Source organism: Lampetra planeri, chromosome 52, assembly GCF_965212315.1.
Source record: "Lampetra planeri chromosome 52, kcLamPlan1.2.h2, whole genome shotgun sequence".
In the NCBI taxonomy this organism is placed as follows: domain Eukaryota; kingdom Metazoa; phylum Chordata; class Hyperoartia; order Petromyzontiformes; family Petromyzontidae; genus Lampetra; species Lampetra planeri.
This window is the reverse complement of record NC_136158.1, coordinates 2,209,665-2,228,232: the sequence shown is the minus strand read 5'-3', so window position 1 is coordinate 2,228,232 and position 18,568 is coordinate 2,209,665. Positions and strand designations below refer to the sequence as shown.

At 53.5% G+C, this 18,568-nt stretch overlaps 1 protein-coding gene across 1 annotated transcript in view; it reads left to right on the top strand.

The window, feature by feature from the left end:
* The first annotated feature begins 1,035 nt into the window (after nucleotides 1–1,035).
* Nucleotides 1,036–18,568, top strand: part of LOC144734590 (neurexin-1-beta-like) — a 530,465-nt gene continuing 512,932 nt past the window's right edge. The window contains exon 1 of the mRNA XM_078616842.1: nucleotides 1,036–1,270. Within this exon, the coding sequence (XP_078472968.1) occupies nucleotides 1,036–1,270 (235 nt within the window). The remainder of the gene's footprint in view (nucleotides 1,271–18,568) is intronic.

Sequence of the window (18,568 nt, the reverse complement as noted above, 5' to 3'; positions counted from 1 at the left end):
CTTTCTCTCGATCTGCCACTCCCCTCCCCTCTCTCTCTCTCCCTCCCTCCCTCCTGCCCACCAATTCCCTCCCAAGCATCTCACCTCCCACCCACCCACCCCGCTACCTCCCCTCCACTCCCTCTCTACCCCCCCCCACCCACACAACCCACGCCTCGACACGCAAACCTGCCCAGCCACCCAGCCCACCCCTTCCCCCCCATCCAGCACAAGCACTCCTCTGGTCGCGGATTTGTGTCGAGTAATAACTGCGAGAGCCGCCACTGTTTGGTCGTGGTGGTGGTGGTGGCTGCAGCGGAGACGGCGTTTGCTGGCTGGGTTTTCGCGTGGGCTGCTGCTGCTACTGCTGCTACTGCTGCTGTTACTGCTGCTGTTACTGCTGCTGCCCCTACGCAAGGCAATGCGCTCGATATCCCCGCGAGCGAGACGCAGTAGCAGAGGCAGCGGACATCACAGCGCTTCGCAGTCCACCTGCTAACACCACCACGACCATCATCATCATCATCATCGCCGCAGCCGCCGCCGCCGTCACCCGGTTCCTCCGGCCCGAGATCAACTCGGCGCAACAGCGGGGCGAGGCGTCGCCACTTCTTGGCGATTTTTGTCACGATCAACTTTTTTTCCGCGTCGACTTGAAATTCAATTCCCGTGCTCGCAGCTGAAAGCGCGAGGCACCCGTCCACTCTGCACGCTGCGAACCGGCGCGTGCAACGCAAGTTTGCGTCTCATCCTCCAGCCGCGAGCCCCTAAATCAACGGGCGACCAACCAACATCCATCGTGGGTGACCCGCTCGCGGACGGCAAGCAAGCAAGATCCGAGGGATACTCCGAGATCGAATTGACAGATCGTCGCTCGCTCGCTCGCTCGCCGCCGTCATCCCAGTCGCTCGGAGTTGCGTTGTCCCCCTTCTTCCCGCGGGAAGAGAGATGGTGGGCAGGCGCGGGGGGTGTTGGTGATGCCCCCTTGCAGATCATGGTGACAGGGTCCCACGGCTCACACAGCCTCGATAATAATAATAATACCGTTACGTCAACATGCCTCCCACGTCTCCATGGACCGTGCTGCCCCGGCAGCTGCCCTCCACTTCCTCGACGCCGCCGCCACCACTGCTGCGGCTGCTGCTGCTGCCCCTTGCCGTGCTGTGTCTGGCTCTGGGGGCAGCCGAGTGCGAGCTGTACGGGGCAGTGTCGATCCACAAAATCATCGTCGGGGGCAAGCACCGCGGGCCGCTCACCGCGGCTCATTCGCCCTCCTCCCTGCGCTCTCGTGGTGAGTGCGGCTCCCGAGTGAGTGAGCGGTGCGAGTGAGACGTTCTTCCTCTTGTCCGTACGGCTTCATGTAGATAGATGGCAGGGCAACGGTTGTAATTTCACATGCAGGTGGTCAAGCCCAGATGACGGCGTCAGGATCGGCAAAAGTGCATCGCTGCGTAAACGTGAGTGAGCTGAGTGGAGCGAGCGAGCGGTTCATACACTGATATTGGCGCTACGAACCGAGTTCGATTCTCCGCTCACGGCCAACACCGGTGACGATTATTTGAACAGGTCATGGGCCTCCCCTAGGTCGGCTCAGCCTCAAATGAGTACCTGGGTGCGGTGTGTAGTAAACATCGCCACGGGGGAGACAAAGGCGGCCGGGCGTGGTGCTGGCCACCCACCCCCTCGTGCGCCGTGCCGGCCTTCATAGGTGCTACTCGCTGACAGAACTTGTCCCGACAGTCTGTGTGTGTGTGTGCGCGCGCATTCGAGTACTGGCACGACGCGCCTGATCCAGGCAATGCGCAGACACACACACACACGGATAAAAGCAATTGCCTATCCTCCCGCATAGCATTTAACGTGCCGTTTGGGCGAATGCTGTTAGCGAGCATCTATTTAAGGCCGCCACGGAACCGCGAAGGGTTTGGGTGGCCAACACCACGCCCGGCCGCCTTTGTCTCCCCGAGTGACAATTGTCATTGCACATCGCACCAGGTACTCAATTGAGGCTGAGTCGACCTAGGACCGAGTTCGGATAAACGTCACTTGCTATTGGCCGTGGGCTGGCGGAATGGAACTCGGTTCACCGCACGGACACACACACACACACATCAAAAACATACCCACAACCACCAACAACAACCACAACAACACGTGCCGCGCACAATGATCACCTCCAGCGCGACAGATTGAGCACGCGCCGAACAATTGTTCAGCATGGGGGGCTCCTCGATCCGTTTGGGATTCGCGCCCCCCCCCCCAAACGGTGTTGGCTACGGCACGCGCCACGACCGCCCACCTCTACCTCTGTTCTCTCACCGACCCCGCCGCTGATGAAACGCGCACGCCACCTCTCCACCACCTCTCCACCACCAGGGTCTTCGCTTTATTTTGGGAATCCGTGACACCTGGCGGGGGAGGCTCGGGAAAGAAGAAAGAGAAACCCCGTGTCTGATACCGCCTGCCAAACTGAATCGTACAGCCGCGGTCTGGAATCGAACCTAAAGCGGGCCACGCTCGGAGCACGCGCACAGATTATTACGCAAAGGATGACAGGCTACTGACAGTACATCCCACAGACAGTACATCCTATTGACAGTACATCCCACTGACAGGACATCCCACTGACAGTACATCCTACTGACAGTACATCCCACTGACAGTACATCCTACTGACAGTACATTCACTACACACGCAGTGCCTCTACGACCGCACCGCCCCGCGCGCAACTCGTCGCTGGATCTCGGAAGCTAATCGGGAATTGTGGAGCCCGGTTATGACTTGGATGGCAGGCGATGCGGGAATTACCGCGCATCGTCGTATCTGGGATGCGACGCAGCCAAGGGCAGTGCGTGACAACGCGGCAATGGGGATTCTTCATCGGATCTGCGCGGAGCTTTTGAGTGTCGGTTCACCCTGCCGCACGGGCTGGTGTCGAGTGCTTCCCTCCTCGTGTCTTGGATTCCCTGCTCGGTAGATGATGGGTCGAACATCCACGTGTGGGGCAGGACCCTCCTGGCAAACGCGTCTCGAGAACTCGGCCAGGAGTGTCGTGCGGAAGACGATTGTCTGGCACGCCGCCATGCGATGTTGTGCACGATCAATGCACGTGGTTGGTTAATGCACTACGAGGACGATCTCGGTTTAGGATTACCCTGAATACGGGAACGGTGGGCGAAAGATCTCAGAGCGAGTAGCTATTTCTAAGGGCACGAGGTTGTGGTTGATCCAGAGCCGCGCGTGACCGCCTTTGTCTTCGCCAATGATCACGGTGGCGATTGTGGATATCGTACGCACCAATAGCAGGTATTCATTTAAGGCTGAATCGACCTAGGGGGAGTCCCAGGTCCGGTTCACATCATCGTCAGTGGTGTTGGCCGTGAATGGGAATCGAACACGGGTCCGTTGGGTTTCGTAGCACAGCGGGTTATGCTGTAAACAAAGATACACACAGATATCGCCCGTATAGCCTTAACAGACTGTTGGGGCAAGTGCCATTAGCGAGCACCTGTGAAGTCTGGTACGGCACACGAGGGGGTGGATGGCCAGCACCACGCCCGGCCGCCTTTGCCTCCCCCAGTGAGGATGATTACACATCGCACCGGCTACTCATTTGAGGCTGAGTCGACCTAAGGGGGGGGGGAGGATATCCAGTTCCAGTTCAGATAATCGTCACCGGTTTTGGCCGCGAGCGATAACTCTGGAGTCGCCAAGATTTGTCGCGCGGCGGCGCCAACCGTTGCACCACCGCTCCCCGCACGCGCGCGCGCACGCCACCACAATCGCCACGTGTACGCCCCGCGCGCACGCGTGCCGATTCGCGTACGCGTCCGCGCGCACGCCAACACAATCGGCATGCGGCACGTTTGCACACCCGCGCGTACGCCTGTTCACACACGGTCACTTCGGCGTGCACACACGCACGCGCGCGCGCGCGGAGGCAAATGCACAGTTGCCACCACCACCACCACCGTAATTATGATTATAGCAACAGCTGAGATGCACGGTGCAAGGGAGAACGTGTAAACTCGGACCTCGTGTAAAGTTAGACATCGATTCCCGTGGCCGGTGTGATTAATGCCGCGCTGAATCGCATCAATGGGGGCGGGAAAGACGGATGATTGAGCAAAGACGAAGATGCCCCCCCCTCCCCCCGTGTAAACCAGACTGTTGGGGCAAGTGCTGTGGGTAGCGAGTAGCAAAAGCGATGTGGGCACACGAGAGGGGGTGGGTGGTTACCTCCATGGTCAGCCTCCCTTGCTTACAAATGGGACTCGGGACTGATTTGATGCTGAGTCGACTTAGCGCGTGCACGCACAGAACGCACGCGCATGCAAAGATACAGATGACCCGTGTAGGCTCGGGGCCAGTGCTGTTAGCGAGCACCTATTGTTAAATGCCAGCAGCGGCTCGAGAGGTGTGGGCCCAATGGCATTTGTTTGAGCCAGCGCTGATTTTATTTTCTCTCTCTCTCTCTTATCACCGCGCAAGGTGATGGTTTCAGGCTGAATCGACCTAGGGGAGGGGGAAGGGTTCCATTACTGTGGCCGGTTCGGATACGAATGTGCTCCACTAACGTTGGCCGCGCAAACGGGGAATCGAACCCGGGCGTGTTTAGTGCATTGCGTTAAATCATTCTCGTCATCGCTTCACAATCGCACGCGCACACAAAGACAAAGATCCCCCGTATAGCCTTAACAGACTGTAGAGGCAAGTTATGTTAGCGAGCACCTATGAAGGCCGGAACGGTACACGAGGGGGTCAGTGGCCAGCACCACGCCCGACCGCCTTTGTCTCCCCAGTGGCGATGTTTACACATCGCATCAGGTACTCATTTCAGGCTGAGTCGACCTAGGGGAGGCCCAGGACCGGTTCAGATAATCGTCACTGGTGTTGGCCGTGAGCGGGTATCGAACCCGGGTCGCCAGGTTCATAGCGCAGCGCGCTAACCGCTACACTGCACTCACACACACGCACACACACACGCACGCACGCACGCACACACGCATGCACACACGCACGCACACGCACACATACACGCACGCATACACGCAGGCATACACACGCACGCACGCATACACACACACGCATACACGCACGCATACACACACACACGCACACACGCACACGCGCGCTTGCGAATTCTCTCCTTGAGACATCCAATCCGGCAGTTTGGGGATTCCCCCTCCGTCCTTCACAGCTCACCGTCTTCATCGCGAGCACTGCATCGCTCGTTCGTTACAGAGCAAGGGAGCAAGTACTGTTAGCGAGCACCTATTATTATTAAGGTCAGACACGCCTTTGTCTCCCCACTCCCCGATTTGCTTTTGCTTTACCTACCGTGCAAGGTGCGAATTTTAAGGCTGAGTGGACCTAGGGGAGAGGTCCGATTGAAGAGCGCGTCTGACACCACTCACCCACTGATCGTCATAGCCGTGGTCGAGAATCGCACTTGGGGGGTGGGGGTGGGGGGTGGCCGTGTCCATTGCGCGCGTGTCGCTCAGCCACCGCTCACAAAAAACAAAACCAAAACGCCGTGTCCCCACGTAGAACCATCAACGGACTGGACAAACGCGATTAGCGAGCACCTATTAAAGCCGCATTCGTACACGAGGGGGCAGTGTGGTCAAAGCAATGGACGCGGCGACGTCCGTCTTTGTCTCCCCATTTTTGCCGATGCCGCACGCATTTCATCACGCGTTTATTTCAGGCTGAGTCGACCTAGACGGAGACCCCGCGCCGGTTTAAATTTGTTTGTTTTTTTGTTTGCTCCGTGCACCGAGGGTAGGATTCGAACCGTGGACGGCAAAAGGTCTGAGCGATGCAAAATGCCGCCTGCTCGCTGGGGTTGGAGGTGCACTGTTCTCCCCCAGTTCCGCACAAATTGCATCGGCACGCACGCTTGCAGTGCAGAGCCCATCGCTGCCTCAGCGCTGCTTACGGGGATACCTCTTGCCGCTTGCGTCTTGGCTTAGCGGTGCGATTTGCAAAGGCAACGGACAAAAGGTAAAAAAAAATGGCAAAGGCGCAGCCCTGCAATAGCTCGCTCACGCCACTGCTGGGCGGAAGAGCCTCCACTAGAGGGAACTCATGCGGTCAGATTGCTTGCGGCCCGCAATGCCGTGGCAAGCGTACCGATCATCTCGCTTCAAGTGCGCGCGTTTAAGTCGTCGCACGCTGCACGCGCCAGATGATTGTTACACCCCTCCCCCCCCTCCCCAACGTGCCGTAGATACGGCGAGTGATTTGACTCCGGCGAATAAAGCCCGGGCTCGATTCGAGATGCACGATGCAACGCACGCAACGCACGCAACGCAACGCTGTACATAATTGTGAAATCGGCGGCCTTCTACGCCATTTGGGACAAAGACAAAAATCCCGAGGCTGTCGGGGCAAGTGCTGTCAGCGAACACTGAATAGAGGTCAGCACGACAAACGAGTGTGGTGCGTGGCTCAGCACTACGCCCGGCCACCTTTGTTGTGTGCACCTAAGGGAGCGGATCAAGAGTATCGTCTGATACTGTTTTAAACATTTAATTTTAATTTGTCCAAGTAAGGCCGACTGAGCTGCTGTACAGCTGTTATTTTCAAAAGCGACCTGGCTATCGCAGACGATCGCTCAACGAAGTGGCTTATCACGTGGATAATTATCTACGGCAACCCAAATACTCGAATCGCACGTCTCTAAATGTGGAGGAAAACACCGGAGGAGCCGGAGAAAAATCCACGCGGACCACGGTGAGAGAGAGAGAGAGCCACGCAAATTCCAAATATACAGCAGGCGTCAGGGTCAGGGGGTCTAACCCACGACCTCCTGTATGCCAGGCAAGGGAGTTAACATCTCCTAGCCACGGTGATGAGGATGAGAGAGAGAGAGACACAAACTCCAAATATATAGCAGGCATCAGGGTTTGGGATCGAACCCACGACCCCCTGTATACCAGGCGAGGGAGTTAACATATCCTAGCCACGGTGATGATGATGAGAGAGAGACACACAAACTCCAAATATATAGCAGGCATCAGGGTTTGGGATCGAACCCACGACCTCCTGTATAACAGGCGAGGGAGTTAACATCTCCTAGCCACCGTGATGATAATGATGATCAGAGAGACGCAGACTCCAAATATACAGCAGGCGTCAGGGTCGGGGGGTCTAACCCACGACCTCCTGTATAACAGGCGAGGGAGTTAACATCTCCTAGCCACCGTGATGATAATGATGATCAGAGAGACGCAGACTCTAAATATACAGCAGGCGTCAGGGTCGGGGGGTCTAACCCACGACCTCATGTATACCAGGCGAGGGAGTTAACATCTCCTAGCCACCGTGCTGATGATGAGAGATACGCCGACTCCAAATATAGAGCAGGGGGGTCTAACCCACGACCTCCTGTATACCAGGCGAGGTAGTTAACATCTGTACGTATGACTGCACCACGAGCTGTTTCGCCGTGGTCGGGAATCAAACTTATTTCGCCGTGTGCGCTGCGGCATCCGTGAACGAGTGCCACCGCCTCTCTCCCTTCCTCTCTCTCTCTCTGTTCCGTGGCTCGGCGATTTTGTTGCTCCAGACGAGAGAGGCACAATGGTGACAGTGGATTTAAGCGACGGTCCGGTGTTTATTACATTGGGTTGTCAATAACTGGCCCGTGACACTTGGCACGCACGAACGAGTTGGAGGAAGGAAATCCAATATTAAAATGTAAGGCCCGTAAGCCCGTGGCTAATTTTATTTTTATTTTAGCTGGCATTTTGCTTGTTTGCGCGGCAATGGAAATTGGTCTATGAATAATAATAATGCAAATAAAACTAAAAAGCAGCCACTTTGCATATTCCTATTTACTTTTGCACTTCAAACGTGGTTAATTCGGCTTCAAGAATGATACTAAAATTGGTCCGTGTTTGTATTTTTTTCGGTGTGAATAATGCAATCGGATGCACGCATACATCGTCATTATCATTGTCTCCGTCAGCCGTGGTCAATCCACTGCTGGATGAGGGCCTCTCCCAGCCCGCTGACAGCTGCCTCTCCCGATTCTGCGATATGTGACAATCCTCCGATTCCATCGCTCCATCTCCGCGGCTGTTCTTCTCCTCGGATGCGTTTCCACTCCTCGCCTGCCACCGCTCCCATGAATGCAATTAGCATTAGGATTGATTGAGTGTAATTAAATATTTACCAAGATGTGCCTTTAATATCCCATGAATGCTGAGAAATGGCAATTACGATGACCTAATCACCTTGAATGCGTCCTCTCTCGTCGGAGCTCGGAAGCTGCGGTGGCTAGGAGATGTTAACTCCATCGCCTGATATACAGGAGGTCGTGGGTTCGATCCCGACCCTGACGCCTGCTGTGTATTTGGAGTTTGCGTGTCTCTCTCTCTCATCATCATCACGGTGGCTAGGAGATGTTAACTCCATTGCCTGATATACAGGAGTCGTGGGTTCGATCCTGACCCTGACGCCTGCTGTATATTTGGAGTTTGCGTGTCTCTCTCTCTCATCATCATCACGGTGGCTAGGAGATGTTAACTCTCTCGCTCGATATGCAGGAGGACGTGGGTTCGATCCAGACCCTGACGCCTGCTGTATATTTGGAGTTTGCGTGTCGCTCTTTCCGTGGGCGTGTGCATTTTTCTCCGGGTCCTCCGGTTTTTCCCTCCACATTTAGAATCAACGTGCATTTTAATCGTGGCTACTGCTGCTAATTATGATAGTACAGATACTATATTGCTGTATCTCTTATACGTTGTCAAACCACTTCTAGATATAGACCTCTCTCCATGCTGTGTAAGCCCTGCACATTCTTTGACCACACTTGGCAACGCTTGTCAGTGCAGAATGTTGGCCACGATCATGACTCAAACTGGGCTCTCCAGGTAAGTAGCGTGGCGCGGTGCGCTCACCACTGTGTGTGTGTATCAACGCGTACCGTAATGTTAAACCGCGTTCAAATATTTCGATTTAAAGCTTTCGTGACTGCAGGGATTTATCTTCTTGGTTCTTTCGGGAAAGTCACGTAGAAGGGAAATAATAAAATAATAAAAATAAAACATAATAAAATAATTCTCACTGAATAATTCTCACTGAATTATTTTATTATGTTTTATATTTATTATTTTATTATTTCCCTTCTTCGTGACTTTACCGAAAGAACCAAGAAGTCGCGTTCAAATAGTTGACACTGTGGGCATATGCGGGCTTCGGCTGGAAGAAGACACGTTGCGCCAACACACGCACTATGCAGCAAACGGTCACCAGTCTCTCTTCGAAATCAAAATTACTGCGCAAACGCCGCCCGACTTGAGCCTGTGTCTACAACGTAGCTGTGAAGGTCACCGTGCGAAGGATGTTGTTTTTGGTTCGCCACACAAATAGTGCAGCCGTAACGAGAGGGGTGCTGGGTAAAGCTGACGCCGGTCGTCCGGCTCAGCCGTCGAGACAAAGCTGCTTTCAGTCCAAAGGTTGCGTTTCCAAATCCTGGTTGGTGGGTTTGCTGACTCATCCCATCATTCCTCCGGGGTTGATGAAATTAGCACCACTTTTTTTGGGAATGCTGGACGGCTAGTAAACAGTAGTTATCAAGTAAACAAACTCAGCCCTGCCAGAGGAAGGTGTAATTTCCACCACCGACTCCGGGCTGTCAATAGGGGATGAGCACGGCTGCTCCAGTGCTCGTCATACGAGAAGGAAAATGGCTTTGAGAATTTGACAAAAGCAGATTCGGTCGGCTTTGAAGGCGGCGCGTTAGCGGGATGTTAACTCCCTATAGGATGTCGTGGGTTCGATCGCGACCACGATGCCTGCTGTAAATTTGGAGTTTGCGTGTCTCTCTCTCATCATCATCACGGTGGCTAGGAGATGTTAACTACTTCGCGTGGTATACAGGAGGTCGTGCGTTCGATCTTGACCACGATGCTTGCTGTACATTTGGAGTTTGCACGTTTTCTCTCTCTCCCCGTGGTCGCGTGAATTTTTTTTCCGGGTCCGCATGATTTTCCTTCCACATTTAGAAACACGCGATGTGAGTATTTGACTGCTAGAAAATTCTACGTGATTGTTCACTTCGTTGAGCTATCATTTGTTCCCAGCCGGGTCGCTTCTGAAAAATGTCTATACAGCTCAGTTGGACATTACCTTTTGTAAAAATACAAAATAGAACCCTAAGGCGTTCATTCTTTAGGGTGCACATCCTCGCGTAACACTCGCTGGGCAAACACCGAAACTCCAAGCTCGTGACGCAGTGGAACGCACGCAAACGGGGCCTCCCCTTGCCGTAGCAGCCGCTTAACGGAGCACTCGGCGCACTAAAATGTCATCATCCCCTTCAAATTACGCCATTAATTATTCAGTAATTATGTCACGATGAATAATTGGACGCTGGACTGCCGCGGGAGGAGGGAGGCCCGGGGATTGGGAGCTGTGATCGGCGGGAATGTGTTCGGCGTGTCTGGACGACGGTCGCCAACGGATGGATGTCCACGAGACGTGGAGGAGCCACGTGCTCAGACGAAGGCCTCGGGGAGCGATTTGCCCGGTGACAGCGAATTTACTCAAAAATTAACCCGTTAAAACAAAGTTTTTCACTATAAATCCTTTATATGCGTGGCATCGGGGCGGCTAGAGTCCTCTCGTCCTCTGGCTTGAGATGGCTGCCACCTATGGGTCAGATGATTGTCTGCCACCATTAAGCAATTGGTAATTAAATATTTAATTATTTTTCCCTAAACAGTGTAAAATTTGGGAAAAGTTTTTTCACGAAAATTAATTGTCACGCACAACGAGTCTGTGTGCAAAATGTCAGCTCGATTGGATGACGGGAAGTGGGTTAAAAAACGACCGAAAGATTTGCACGGTCGTAAGCAAGCAAGCACGCAAGCACGCAAGCAAGTGAACTTAATAAAAATAACCCGTAAAAACAAAGTTTTTCACTATAAATCCTTTATATGCGTGGCCGCTAGAGTCCTCTCGTCCTCTGGCTTGAGATGGCTGCCACCTATGGGTCAGATGATTGTCTGGCAGCATTAAGCAATTGGTAATTAAATATTTATTTATTTTTATCTAAACAGTGTAAAATTTTGGAAAAAAATAATTTCACGAAAATAAATTGTCACGCACAACGAGTCTGTGTGCAAAATGTCAGCTCGATTGGATCACGGGAAGTGGGTTAAAAAATGACCGGAAGATTTGCACGGTCGTAAGCAAGCAAGCAAGCACGCAAGCACGCAAGCAAGCAAGCGAACTTAATATAAAGGATTTAATAAAGGATTTAAAAACACGTTTTACTCTTTAAGGCCTAGCAAGGGGAATAGGTTGACGACGACGACGACATAATAGATCGGTGCCAGAAAGATGTCCACTACTTGAATATATATTGGCACAAGACAGAGGGGAGTGGAAACAAATGACTAAGTGCAGTGGACACCGACGGATGCTATCTGCCCATGGATCGTCGTGATGATGACGATGATTTTAGTGGGTAAGGCCCACTGAGCTACTTCGCTCTTTTTCAGCATCGACCTGCCCGCAAATGATAGCACAATGAGAAGTGGCTTATCACGTGGAAATGTATAGCAGCCAAATTCTCTTAAGCACATATCGATTCGAAATGTGGAGGGGAAATCCGGAGGACCCGGAGAAAAAAAAACACGCTACCACGGGGAGAGAGAGAGAGAGACGCACACTCGATATATACAGCAGGCGGTCAGTCAGGGTCCGGATCGAACCCACGACCTCCTGCATACCAGGCGAGGGAGTTAACATCTCCTAGCCACCGCCCTTCACAGGTGCTGTAATACCCCTGGCTTACGTGGATGCGTTCCTGAAATGTGTGACGAACATCAAAACGACGGAAATCGAAGCACATTCCCCCTCCCCCCGCCCGCTCTCCCCCAAGTCACCAAAATATCGTCCGTAAATAATACATTCTACTCTACGGTAGAGTTCACATTTCTTGATGCGCGGCGCAAAGTGGTTCGTGTGCAGGGCAGGCGGAGGCGGTGGCTGAGAGAGGCTATGGATAACGAGAAGGGCCCGGATGTTGCTGTCAGCGACATCCGGGCATTGAATTGAAGCGACGACGCATTTGTGAAACGCCGTACAAAAAGGATTGGAGGAACCTTTAATGGGGGGTTGGTATTGCTCGAATTGACATTTGCTGGCGCGTGGAGGCTTCGAGAAGAGGGCTTCCCACCATCACTGGCTCTGAAGGCAAGATGAGCCACGGCAAGCAAAGAGGACATAGGTCGCTACCCTTCACCATCCTCCACCCAAAATAACCCATACCCCCCCCCCCCCAGCGCGACACCCCCCCCCGCACTCGTGCCACCCCCTGTGCAACAACTGTCAAGTGAGATTTTTTTGTAACGAAATATTATTTTAAATTTAGACGTATCGGAAGATGGTTTGTATATTTATTAAGCCCCCCTGAGAATATCTCGGTGGCAGTTTTTTTATGCTGAGCGGTATTGGATCGAGGTCAAAGGTTGTACGTTTCTCACGATCGATGCCGGATGTTCCGCTTGATCCTTCCGTTCGTAAAGCGCCTTTGCTCAACTCTGGACTTTCAAAGGTACTCAGCTACTGCGGACAGACTGACTTGATGAAGGCACTGGAAAACTCATTCGTAGATGGACAAATATGTTTTAATTTCCATTTAAAGCTTTCGTGACTGCAGGGATTCATCTTCTTGGTTCTTTCGGTAAAGTCACGTAGAAGGAAAATAATGAAATAATAAAAATAAAACATAATAAAATAATTCTCACGACGTTTCGGCCACAACGCAAGCAGCCGTCTTCAGGTGGAGAACAGGTCTGTCAAGTAGACAGATACTTGACAGACCTGTCTACGTGACAGACCTTGACAGACCTGTTTTCCACCTGAAGACGGCTGCTTGCGTTGTAGCCGAAACGTCGTGAGAATTATTTTATTATGTTTTATTTTTATTATTTTATTATTTTCCTTCTACGTGACTTTACCGAAAGAACCAAGAAGAGAAATATGTTTTTTTTAATGAATATTAAAAATACGTGTATATACGGGTGGTTATACGGTACGTGGAAACATAAAATGACCCACTCACTGCACAGCGTCTGATAATATGAACAAAAATGTGATGCGTTAGCACGTCAATTATGGGGGAAATACCTGCGGTTAAATTAATGAGCTTTAAAGGATTTCATCAATCAACTGTAATAGATTTTTTCCGGCTTTTTTTTTTAGGAGGAGGATATGAAACGGAATGCGGACAAAAAAAATGTGTAGACAATGTCTGGCAGAGGTTGGTAAAAGAAAAAGTTAAAGTGATGTTTTAAAAATAATTATAGATACAAAATGTGTGTAAAATATCAATCCCCACGTAATAAATTACACTCGGAGCTGAGATCTCATGTGCAGAGAATTTATGGTCTCTCCTTGGTCATCAATTCATTTGTATTATTTTCTGAAAAGTTTGGCTGGCTGGCTGGCGACGTAGCGAGCCATTCAAAGGCAGTGCAGGGTGCCAGTGACTGCGCACACACAAACCCAATCACATTAAGTTTGCGTTCTGCCCTTAATTTGCCGACGTTTCCCAGCTACAAGAGTTCAAATGTCGAGTTGGCTGCCACGCCACGGACAACCACTCGCACGTGCAAAGCGGGTGAGAAAGTTCCTCCATCCGCTGCGCACACCAAATGTCATCACCTCTTCGCCGTGCAGCTGCTGGAGATGCAGAGCAACAAGAATGAGGTGGTTGAGCTCGATGATTGCTGGTCAGGCGTCAGCAGAGTGGTGAATCATCGCTGCGGTGGCGATGGATGTCTCCTCCTCCCGCTCCTCCTCCTCCTCGGACAATGAATCGTTGTTACAATCTTGATTTGAAGCTTTCGTGACTGCAGGAATCCATACTCTCTGTTTCTGTCGGTAAAGTCACGTGGGTAGAAAACATAATAATTGAACACGACGTTTTGGTCGCAACACAAGTGTCCGTCATCAGGTGAGAAATAATGATCAGCTGTTGTGGCTTTATATAGGGCACGGGTGTCGACCACAGACGCCACACACACGCACACACACTGCCAGGGAGTTTGTTTTTTAATGTCACATTTGTGCATCATCATCATCATCATCAGAGTATCCGTATCGTCATCATCAGCTGCTGCTGCCACGGTGTGTGCACTGTGGATGATGCGGTGCAGGGGTTGTGGCCCAGAGTGTTCGTGGTGGAGAGATTTGAAGCCAGTAGGAGGGGGGTATCTTCTGCGTCGTCGGCTCTTTCACGAGGAACGGGGGGAGGCGTTTGCTTTTTAAAAAGGTCGCTCACGAAGAGATGTCAGAAGCGGGCTCTGCGATCCGCCGCTCCTTTTGCAAGAGAATTCCGAACGGGGATATTCCCAAAAATGTATGCGGCCCGATGCCAATGGCGCAGTGCAGCTTTGGGGTAGGAAAATTACAAAATAAGATAAAAAATATATATATATAAATAAACGTTACCGCATTATAGAAATAATCCTCAGGTGGTGATCAAAGAAGGAAAGTAGGCCATACGCAGGGCTGCTGTTAAAAGTTTTATTTTTTTGCAAAGCTTATCGACTTTTATTGCAATTTCAGCACTCAGCGATGCCAACTGGGAGCCCTTGTGAGTGAATAAAAACGAGAACGAGTTTATGGGAAAGTTTCTACATTTATTTCAAATAAACAAGTGATTGAAAGCATAGCTGCAACGGTTGGCCTTTTGGACTCCATGAATACGCGCAAACATTTCAGCCCTTTGTCAATCCACTGCTGGATGAAGACCTCCCCGTGCCTTGTGAACCATTCGTGGGGGGTTGTTTGACCGTAAGTGACGATGCCGGAGTGGAGCCGTTCAACAACCCCACGTCACCGATGTCAGCCATGGCCAGGAATCAAACTCAGGTGTCTCGGCTCACATTTTGAACGGTGCGCATTCTGTATCGTAACGGGCGCGTTCCTGCGTTGCGCGAAACGTGTTCACCAATAGAAGAAACGCTTTGCAGCGAACACGCTTTGGGTGAACACGCGTTAAGCGAGGACTTACTATGCATACAATCATGATTATGCACGTCACAATTTGATTATGGCCGATAACGACGATTATGACGACAACGAAGGTTGATGATGATAACGACGACGATAATGATGCCGATAACGATGATTATGACGACGATTATGACGATTATGGCGACGACGATTTGTATGAATGACGCGTGATCAATTCACGTGCCGGAGAGAGACGACTGTGGGGGGGGGGGGGAGGGTGTGAAGGCCCACATCCAGAAGTGGACAGAGAATGACTCCCGATGGTGATACAATCAAATATTCTCACGGAGCCCCCGAGTGTGAGTGTGTCATTAAGGCAAACGAAATGCGACGTTTGTCTTTAATGATTCTTCTTCTTGTTGCTTCTGCTGCCTCCTCTCTCACTCGCTCACCGCTTCGCTGTGGCCACACCGGAATGATTCTCAGCGCGGGGTCCAAACATGCGGACGACGAGCAAATTGTTCATACCCCGTTGACTTCAAAGTACAAATTGCAATAAAAACCCCGGCTCCATTCTCACGCGAAATGTAGACGCAGAGCATTTTCTGGAGTCCTGGGGGAAAAGGGGGATTTTTTTTTGTCTTCGAAATCCACGTGAAGCAATGTTGCAGGTAATGAGAATTGGATAATAAGGGGGGGGGGGAGTGATGGCTGCTCCAAAACTAAACTTTGGGGGTGGGGGTAGGGTAGGGGGTGGGGTAGGGGGTGGGGTAGGGGGTGGGGTAGAAGGGTGGGGTAGGGGGTGGGGTAGAAGGGTGGGGTAGGGGTGTGGGGTAGAAGGGTGGTGTAGGGGGTGGGGTAGAAGGGTGGGGTAGGGGGTGGGGTAGGGGGTGGGGTAGAAGGCTGGGGTAGGGGGTAGGGTAGGGGGTGGGGTAGGGGGTGGGGTAGAAGGGTGGGGTAGGGGGTGGGGTAGAAGGGTGGGGTAGGGGGTGGGGTAGAAGGGTGGGGTAGGGGGTGGGGTAGAAGGGTGGGGTAGGGGTTGGGGTAGGGGGTGGGGTAGAAGGGTGGGGTAGGGGTTGGGGTAGGGGGTGGGGTAGAAGGGTGGGGTAGGGGGTGGGGTAGGGGGTGGGGTAGAAGGGTGGGGTAGGGGGTGGGGTAGAAGGGTGGGGTAGGGGGTGGGGTAGAAGGGTGGGGTAGGGGGTGGGGTAGGGGGTGGGGTAGAAGGGTGGGGTAGGGGGTAGGGTAGGGGGTGGGGTAGGGGGTGGGGTAGAAGGGTGGGGTAGGGGGTAGGGTAGGGGGTGGGGTAGGGGGTGGGGTAGGGGGTGGGGTAGGGGTGGGGTAGAAGGGTGGGGTAGAAGGGTGGGGTAGGGGTGTGGGGTAGAAGGGTGGGGTAGGGGTTGGGGTAGGGGGTGGGGTAGAAGGGTGGGGTAGGGGTTGGGGTAGGGGGTGGGGTAGAAGGGTGGGGTAGGGGGTGGGGTAGGGGGTGGGGGTAGAAGGGTGGGGTAGGGGGTGGGGTAGGGGGTGGGGTAGAAGGGTGGGGTAGGGGGTAGGGTAGGGGGTGGGGTAGGGGGTGGGGTAGAAGGGTGGGGTAGGGGGTAGGGTAGGGGGTGGGGTAGGGGGTGGGGTAGGGGGTGGGGTAGGGGTGGGGTAGAAGGGTGGGGTAGAAGGGTGGGGTAGGGGTGTGGGGTAGAAGGGTGGGGTAGGGGTTGGGGTAGGGGGTGGGGTAGAAGGGTGGGGTAGGGGTTGGGGTAGGGGTAGAAGGGTGGGGTAGGGGGTGGGGTAGGGGGTGGGGGTAGAAGGGTGGGGTAGGGGGTGGGGTAGGGGGTGGGGTAGGGGGTGGGGTAGAAGGCTGGGGTAGGGGGTAGGGTAGGGGGTGGGGTAGGGGGTGGGGTAGAAGGGTGGGGTAGGGGGTGGGGTAGAAGGGTGGGGTAGGGGGTGGGGTAGAAGGGTGGGGTAGGGGGTGGGGTAGAAGGGTGGGGTAGGGGGTGGGGTAGAAGGGTGGGGTAGGGGTTGGGGTAGGGGGTGGGGTAGAAGGGTGGGGTAGGGGGTGGGGTAGGGGGTGGGGTAGAAGGGTGGGGTAGGGGGTGGGGTAGAAGGGTGGGGTAGGGGGTGGGGTAGAAGGGTGGGGTAGGGGGTGGGGTAGGGGGTGGGGTAGAAGGGTGGGGTAGGGGGTAGGGTAGGGGGTGGGGTAGGGGGTGGGGTAGAAGGGTGGGGTAGGGGGGTAGGGTAGGGGGTGGGGTAGGGGGTGGGGTAGGGGGTGGGGTAGGGGTGGGGTAGAAGGGTGGGGTAGAAGGGTGGGGTAGGGGTGTGGGGTAGAAGGGTGGGGTAGGGGTTGGGGTAGGGGGTGGGGTAGAAGGGTGGGGTAGGGGTTGGGGTAGGGGGTGGGGTAGAAGGGTGGGGTAGGGGGTGGGGTAGGGGGTGGGGGTAGAAGGGTGGGGTAGGGGGTGGGGTAGGGGGTGGGGTAGGGGGTGGGGTAGAAGGCTGGGGTAGGGGGTAGGGTAGGGGGTGGGGTAGGGGGTGGGGTAGAAGGGTGGGGTAGGGGGTGGGGTAGAAGGGTGGGGTAGGGGGTGGGGTAGAAGGGTGGGGTAGGGGGTGGGGTAGAAGGGTGGGGTAGGGGGTGGGGTAGAAGGGTGGGGTAGGGGGTGGGGTAGGGGGTGGGGTAGAAGGGTGGGGTAGGGGGTAGGGTAGGGGGTGGGGTAGAAGGGTGGGGTAGAAGGGTGGGGTAGAAGGGTGGGGTAGAAGGGTGGGGTAGGGGTTGGGGTAGGGGGTGGGGTAGAAGGGTGGGGTAGGGGGTGGGGGTAGAAGGGTGGGGTAGGGGGTGGGGTAGGGGGTGGGGTAGGGGGTGGGGGGTAAGGGTGTGGCAGGGGTGGGGTAGGGGGTGGGAAAGGGGGTGGTGGTGAGGTTAGGTGGTGGGCTTGAGGGTGGGGTGTGGCAGGGGGTGGGGTATGGAGTGGGGTAGGAGGTCGGGGGTGGGGTAGGGGGTGGGGGTGCGGTTGGAGATGAGGTCGTGGGTGTGGCAGGGAGTGGGGTAGGGGGTGGCGCAGTATTCGGCCTACTCTTCCACACTGGCCCGTTGTCTTTGAAGAGGCGGGAAGTGCCCTCACTTTTTAGACCACGACTACACGCGCCCTGCCGATGGACAACTTCACTGTGGTGGGAACCCATTGATGCTGTCGGGTGGACAGAGGCGGGAGCGAGTGGGTGGAGGGATTTGCAAGTCCAACCTGTTCCTGATCCTTTCCACTCAACAACACAGGCAGTTGAAACGAGGGCTAAACGATTAATCGATTTTAAATCGCAAAGGATGTGATTTTTTGCGATTTGAAAAGTCCTATTACTTTCTAATTGGAATTTTTTGTTACTATTATAACTTTATTTGACCTAACAATTGTTCCATGTTTGATTGTTATATTTCAATTAAAACCTTTAAATAAATCCATGTTGGAAGCGATTCATATCTTATAAGTTATCATCCGTGCATTGGAATATCTAGAGCAGTTCATATTTTGATGGTATCATGTGGTAATGCCCCATCACATGTTTTAAACCTATTACACGGTGAATATTGAACTGAAGCTTGTAATCGCAAATCAAATCGCAATCGCA